The 7,327-nt window shown below is 39.2% G+C and overlaps 1 protein-coding gene across 1 annotated transcript; it reads right to left on the bottom strand.

Moving 5' to 3' along the window:
- Positions 1-532: 532 nt before the first annotated feature.
- pex12 (peroxisomal biogenesis factor 12) lies at positions 533-6,294 on the bottom strand. Its single transcript, XM_055024496.1, has 4 exons — positions 4,013-6,294; positions 3,794-3,921; positions 3,184-3,719; positions 533-1,403 (listed from the first exon to the last, which is right to left on the bottom strand). Exons 1-4 carry the CDS (start codon positions 4,053-4,055, stop codon positions 1,013-1,015), a joined length of 1,098 nt encoding a protein of 365 aa, XP_054880471.1. The 5' UTR covers positions 4,056-6,294; the 3' UTR covers positions 533-1,012.
- Positions 6,295-7,327: the final 1,033 nt, after the last annotated feature.

The following is a 7,327-nucleotide window of genomic DNA, read 5'->3' as shown; positions in this document are numbered from 1 at the left end:
ACCATGATTTTTTGGCCATCATGGCTTAATTAAGCGTCGATTCCGTTTCACAAAAGCGGTGACACCATGGCAGATTATGCTGTGCAGCTAGCTTGCTCCAGACTTGTGAAAAATAAAAAGACTAATGGAATTAAAACGTCCTTAAAAAAGCTGTGAATATTGTGACTTTACAGAGCAAATGTTACAAGAAATTCATAAGGAACTTTGACATATTTTTTTTTTCCCCCATCTAGCCTGAGAAGAAAACTTTTGTTTTAAAAATCATTCTATATCTAAAGAAAATAAGAGCGGTCCAAAACAACTTTCTATTCCGCACCCACAAAAAATGTAGATATAGGTAGACTGTGTGGGATCATCAACCATTTAGCATAGTTAGCTTAACCAGATTATTGTTGGCCTCCATTTCACCAACATTTAATCAGTGAAGGAAAATAATTACCACATATTTAACTTGTCCCCTGTACCTTTGCCCCAGAAGAGTCAGTCAGCAGCAGCTCTCACTCATTCCCCAGTGATAAGAAACACAGTGCCCTCTGATGAGACAAAAGGTATATTTATGATAAAAATAACTTTTTTTAAACATGTGATTTAAACAGGGAATTTAATTATATGCCAAAACTAAAGTTAATTCACATTGTAAATGCTATTTTAAGCTAAGTTAAAATTATTCAGAAAAGTATGTAAATTATGCAGCAACTGATATGGCTTGACTTGCAAGTGTGTTTTTTTTGTTTGTAATTACAGTTAAGGGATTAAAAAAGTAAGTTATAATAATTCACATTGGTTATGAATCGGTGCTGCATAAATAAACAAAATTAAATGTAAGTGTAAGCCATTAAAATCAGACTTATATCATAATTTATCAACTTTAAAATCAACTTTTGCAAAGCAAAATACTATTTTCACTCTTCACAAAGAACTGTTGATAAAAGCCTGCACACGAATGCAGTAAACAATGAGGTCACATTTCTCCAAAAGATGGGAAACATCTGAAATGACCTCCAGAGAACTTTTAGCTCTCGGACTCATATATCTTGATGAGGTGTTGCAGTTCTGTGGGGAATCCAGTGAGTGGGCAGCAGTGGTTAGCCTTCACATAAGTGTAAATGCAGCAGTAACAGAAGACAAAGCCAGATGTGGACAGCACTGTGGAGTTGGCCCGGTGCTTTCGGCATAGCGGGCAGTTCTTCTCATCTGCTGTTGGTTGGACATCCTCCTGCAGATGGAGCGGGGGAGGAGGTGCAGGCAGGGAAGTGATGGTTTTAACTGTGCTCTGGTTTTCCGAGGAATACCACCACTCCAGGAACTGCAGGAAGAAGACGCCCAGAGACAGGGAGGTGGAGAGGGAGACGGCCACACCTTGCGCTGCCCGAGACATGAGCCACCATGCTCTCTGCATCAGTCTGCAACCACAGGAAAAGCATGATGTTTCTCTGTTCTCCATTCAGATATACATATTATGTTCAAGTTGTGTTCATCAAGAAATCTGGAACTAGAATCTTTTTATATAACTAATAATAATAATAATAATAATAAGTGCTAAAGAAAATCCTGAAGCTTCGTTTCCTTGATTACCAATAATATAAAAATATGACCTGTCCTCACAAACGGCCCTGAAACAGCAGAACAACACGTATGTTTTGTACTGTTCCCTTTGAACACTGAAACTGACGCCACATTTGTCCATTCCCAGGGTTTCGAGTACACCATCACCTATGACTGGGAATTAGGGTCAAAGTAAAGAAAAGAAATCAAGTGGGGGAATGAAGTCATATTAATGAGAGAAGAAAGTTGCACAAAAATTACAAGTATGAATCATAATATTGCATTTAAATTAATAATTTCACAAGAAAAAAGTCATAATATTGCAATAAACTAGAATGAAGTCTTAGTCAAATGAAGCAGTAATTTTATGTTGACTCCTACACAATAACAAATTAAAAAGAAGAATGCTGAGCATCTTGTGAAATTATACAGTGGTATCAGTTTTAGAGATAAGGACATACGTAATCTTTTAACACATTAGCATCACATTATTTTAAGTAGCAGGACTTTAAATCAGGGGTTCTCAAGTCCAGTCCTCGAGAGCTACTTACTGTCCTGCAACTTTTAGATGCAGCTTTACTCCAGCAGACCGAGATCAGCTCTGAACAGGTCTGGTAATGAGCCATTCATTTGATTCAGGTGTGTTGGAGCAGGGATGCATCTCATAGTTGCAGGATGGTAGCTCTCGAGGACTGGACTTGAGCACCCCTGCTTTAAATTAATTGAGCCAACGACTGAGTCTGTTTAGAAGAAAGAACCATGAAAAGAGCTGCTCACCTTAACATCCTGATAAGTGTCAAAGCTTTGCTCTCACTCAAACAAGTTTTTGTAGTAGGTTCATGACTTTCTTCTGCTAATATTGTGACTTTGTTCTCATAAAAATTGCTTAGTTTGGTTCTGACACCTTGTGTCAGGATTGTGCCAGCATCACCTCCAGCTTGGCCTGCAGGCCAGGATTCTAACCTAAGATCTGCAGAAACTGAGTGCAGTGCACCTTTTTTCTGAAAATAAAGAAGCATTTGCTGTACTTCTTCAAACAACGATACTTGTTTAATGGTTCAGCTCTTTTCCAGAATGTGAAGGAATCCCTCTGTAAATATCTATATTCTGTCTTTTTTCAAGTTTTATTTGTTGTGTGAAAAATTTTCTTCCTCTGCCAGCGGCATACCCTTTCCCTCCTGCTTAGGTGGGCATTTATTGTTTTATAATTTATGGTGAAAATTTTATTATAAAAGAGTTTTGATTGTTTCTCAAAACATTTCAATTGAAAATGTTAAATAGAAAAGAAAACTGACAGTATTAGGGCAAGTGTTCGGTTTTACTGTTTCTTCCACAGGACTAAAAATAAATATCAGTAGATTTATATGATTAAAAACAATTTTGTGATATACATCACACTTCTTTCAGTAGGTAGTGTCCAGAAAAAGACTGGTTAAAATGGGAATGTTTTTCCAATGTTTGTGTTTTTAGTGCTATGAATGCTGTGCCATCAGTGCCAGGCATACAGAGATCTAAAATAGAAGTAACAGTTTATCAGAATTGTTATTGTTATCACAACTGTACCTCAAAATGTTGTGATAAAATTCAATCTCCATAACACCCAGCCCTACTCCTGAAAATCCTGAATAGTTCACCAACCTGCCATCAGCCGGCCTGGGCCTGCATCTGATTTTCTGCTGTGAATCTCTGAGGTCATGTGTGGTGAGCCGTGCCAGTCTGACATTGGCCAGCCGCAGCAGGGGACTGTGTGTTCTGCTGACTCCGAAAACAAAAAGCAATTGCTGGCAGAAGATCCAGGACTGCCAGGCCGAGCTGACATATGGGTATGCTGCCACCACTGCTCTGTACAACCTCTGCTTCCTGGTCTGTGGCAGCCTGATGGAGAAATCTTCCTCCTCTCTCTGCCGGGCCAACATCACCTGCAGCTTGGCCTGCAGGTAGGGCACCAGGCACAAGAGCAGCAGGGACCGCCAATGGGAACTCTTGTGCAAGCCCAGGTGAGCAGGAAGGCTACGCCCACCTGAGACTCTCTTGAGTCCATAGAAGTTCTCAGAGAAGGAGGCGCTGCACTGGGACAGGAAGTGGTTCTGCAGGAGGACATCCAGCAGCAGGTAGAGCTCATCGAAGCATTTCCAAATAAATCCAAAGTGGGACGGGTTGGATTCAGCTAGAACCTGAGACAGTTGGAGCAGCAGGGTAAGAAGAAAAGAAAAGCTTCACATAGCGTGGTACCAACAGGTAGCCTCACCTTGACTGCATGTCTCAGAGCAGGTCTGACAGCCTCCATCAGAGACTCCTGGGCCAGCACTTCAAAGATGGATGGCTGTTCATTAACAACCACGGAGGTCAGGTGGGCTCCAGCCTCCGCCATGCCTTCTGTAAGAGACAAATCTGTCACCTCCTTTATCTGGCAAAACAGATAAGATAAATGAATTAAATTAAACAGTAGAGTTATTTCTATACCCACCAGTCCCCCAAAAGTGATGCCTTCTGTTTGCGTATGGACCCATGTTCAGTCATGGTGAAAACACAGAACTTGCTTTCTGTACAATTTCACAACTTCAGTGTTTCACATGTTGTGGAGGAAATCTGAGCTGGTTTCCTGTGCATTGTTCTTTTGGTTCATGGAGGTTTGCAGACAGTGCTCAATTAGGGCTTCAAACACAAAATTTCAATCAGATTTAGTCCTGAACTTAACGGGACTGAGCAGTTTCTCTGTTTTACAGTATTCCATTGTAGACTGGTGGTCATGTTTGTGATCATAGTCTTCATCTATGAACAGTTTCTGATATTTATTCGTAGCAACGAGACATAAAATAAGGTCAGAATTTTTTTTCCATATGCAACTCACCTGTTAAAACACTTGGCTAATATAAGTTAGTCTGGAAAACCTGAAATATAGAGTCCTCTGTATCGCTGAGAAAAACTGTGCCAAAGTAATCTTTTAATTTTACCAATATGGAACAAACTGAAGCACTGAGCATCTCTCTCCTGCACCATCCTCACTCAGTTCCTTCAGACTAGCAACAGCAGCAATTAGCAAACACTTGGTGGAACTGCATATCTGCTGAGCTCACCACAGTCCAATGACTAGTGAAAATTACATTTTTCATTTAAAAGTAAATAATGACAATAAGGCACAACTAACTTAGAGATATCTAGAATTCTAATTCTGACAAGTCAAAATTCCTTTTAAGCTCTCTCCAAATGAATTAGATATCTTTAATTACACAGCTTTTCTATTTGAGATATCCTGAATTAACATTTGACTAGACAGAATGATTTTACTGATAGCTTGAATTAGTATTGTCTAGCGTTGTTGCCGCTACACCCCCCACCCCCTCTTCCTTCACTCTCTACTCTCTCAGTCACTACTTCCTCTTCTGAGAGGGGAGATGTGCTACCAGCTCTCCATCTAACGGGTAAATTGAGTTTCCTAAATCTGCTGGGATTTACCCTATCCAGAACTGAAGTAAACTCTGTTTAAGCTGGTTTCGAGACAGGATTCGCCTGACTACTAACGGCCTACATCCAGATGTCCCACCCTTCTTCCCCCTGTGAATTAGCCAGACTGAGCAGCATACAGCCAACTAGTTCCACAGAGCACATCTGTTAACGGTCGCTCCTTCTCTTTTTTTACAACTTGCACTTGTTACTGAATCAGGTTAGTTTTAGTGACTCGGGCGAGTCCCAAGGATGTAGTTTTAAATTTGGGCTAAAGCAACCTATAAAACATGACCTACTTTTCTTCCCCAGAATCAAACATCACAGCTATTTTACTACCATCAAAGAACTTTGAGGTGACTCATTAATTGAATGTTCACAACATCTTTTAGATTTTCTTTATGCTAAATATTTTATTAGTAAAGCAATTTTGCAAGGGTCAGTACAGCTTAATTAAGTAGCAGAAATAATCAAATAAGTAAAATCAATCATCTAGCCTGTCTTTCCCTAACGCTGATACTAAGAACTAAAAAGGGAACCTTTGAGAGAGACGGACGGAGTTTGGTGTCTCCAACCCCAGAACTGGCTCGATGATGAAGAAGGTGTTGCAGCAGGCGGAGGAGGTTGATTGACGAAGGCAGGGATCTCTGTTGGTCTGATGAGCTGTCATCTCTGCATGGATGATGAGGTCACACAGGACTTGGGTCTTTGTCTTTGTCTTGATCTTCATCTTTGCCTTGATCTTCATCTTTGCCTTGATCTTCATCTTTGTCTTTATCTTTGTCCTTGGGGTCTGAACCCAGCCGATGAGAGAAGTCCGATTTGAAGCCACATGTTGCGGGGCTGATGGGTTGGTCCCCGTGCGCAGGACAGTCTTCGTCCCTGTGGCCCCGGCTCTTCTTCAGCTGCAGAGTTCTTTGTCCATCTCGGTCTTGGCTCGAAGCTGCCTGGAGGATCCAACCAAAGATTCCTCTTTTGCTCTCCCCTTATATAGGGTTTATACCCGCTTTCAGTGCATTTTCATTGGCTAACACTGTTGCTGTGCTTGCTTTATTGGGTAACTGTTTGGACAGATGAACTCATCTCCATCACTGTCTTAGAGACATTTTGTCCTGATGTCTTGGCTAATGTCTCAGGGTTGCTCAACGTTCCTCCCATGTCTCTGACACATTTAAGTTGTTCAACAAGCTATCTCCTAATAAGGTCTTGGTCGTCTCTGCTTTTCCGTTAGTCCCCATTTTACCCCTAACCTCTCACCTACTATCTACCTCCAACACATCATCAGTGATCTTTAATAGCAGTTAGATGTTTTACACCATTTCAAGTTCAATGTTAAAATCACATTCATAAACCTATTAGTTTCTTTAATTTAGCATTCATTTATAAGTTTATGATAATCACAACTTATTAGTCTTTTATTATTTGATACCAAAGTTACAGTTACTTGTTTTACTTGTACGTTTTTCCACAAGTGTCAGTAAGTATTGTTATAAGTAAACCAATATTAATATAAGTACTTTACTTTAAAATTACTCAAAATGTTTAGATTTTATCCTTTGAAACTTTTATGCTTTTAAACAAGGACTGGTCTCAGCTATTTTTATAAATCTGCAAGCTGGAAACTTACTTCCTCTTTTTCCATGAAAGCTGCTCTTCCTGTCTCATCTCTCTCTCTGACTATGATTTCTTATGATTAGATATAAAAAATAAGTATAATGAAAGCTAAGTTTGCAGGAGACAAAAACAACACACACAACCAGATTTATTTTATTGCAGTCTGGGTCTACTGTTGGATCTAGATGTGATTGGTGTGACTTATTTTGAAGATAACTTTATTTGTTGTTACTGTTAACTAAAATCTCCAGCATGGGGAAGTGGGATGATCTCGGATTTTTCTTGACACTAGTCAAAATGTCAGATTTACGTAGCATTTTGCAATTTCAATAAAAAATAAAAAAACAGGCTTATAATGATGCATTAGACTTTTGTTTAAAAAGCCCAGATAGAATAATGCCAGTGAACTGTTTGTATGCTAGTGTCAGCTCTTTGATGGACGTTTTAAGAAAGCTTAAGAAACATTTATTTGCTAATTAAACAAGTGTTATAATAATCCTGTTGTTGACAAAAGTTCAATATAGGACAGTAAGATACTCATTTGTTTTTGGAAACATTAATATGATTGCCTCCTGAATGGCAATCATATTAAATGTATATTTATATTTATTATTGATTGGGGTTTTTTGTTATTACGCGAATATAGAATTACGAAATTCCATAGACTTTGGGTCTGCAATAAAATTAATTTAAATTTAGCAAGTGTCTGAAAATTTTTTAACAA

This window comes from Poeciliopsis prolifica, unplaced genomic scaffold (genome assembly GCF_027474105.1).
Source record: "Poeciliopsis prolifica strain line A6 unplaced genomic scaffold, Auburn_PproV2 SCAFFOLD121, whole genome shotgun sequence".
NCBI lineage: Eukaryota > Metazoa > Chordata > Actinopteri > Cyprinodontiformes > Poeciliidae > Poeciliopsis > Poeciliopsis prolifica.
Note: the sequence above shows the minus strand (reverse complement) of the source record. Positions and strands in the feature narration are given on the sequence as shown.

Bases quoted from the DNA above. Each gene is read 5' to 3' on its own strand.
- pex12 (XM_055024496.1), bottom strand. From the start codon at position 4,055: ATGGGTCCATACGCAAACAGAAGGCATCACTTTTGGGGGACTG. The intron at 3,922-4,012 runs GTGGGTATAGAA...TGTCTCTTACAG, and splicing joins GCATCACTTTTGGGGGACTG to AAGGCATGGCGGAGGCTGGA. The intron at 3,720-3,793 runs GTGAGGCTACCT...CAACTGTCTCAG, and splicing joins CTCTGAGACATGCAGTCAAG to GTTCTAGCTGAATCCAACCC.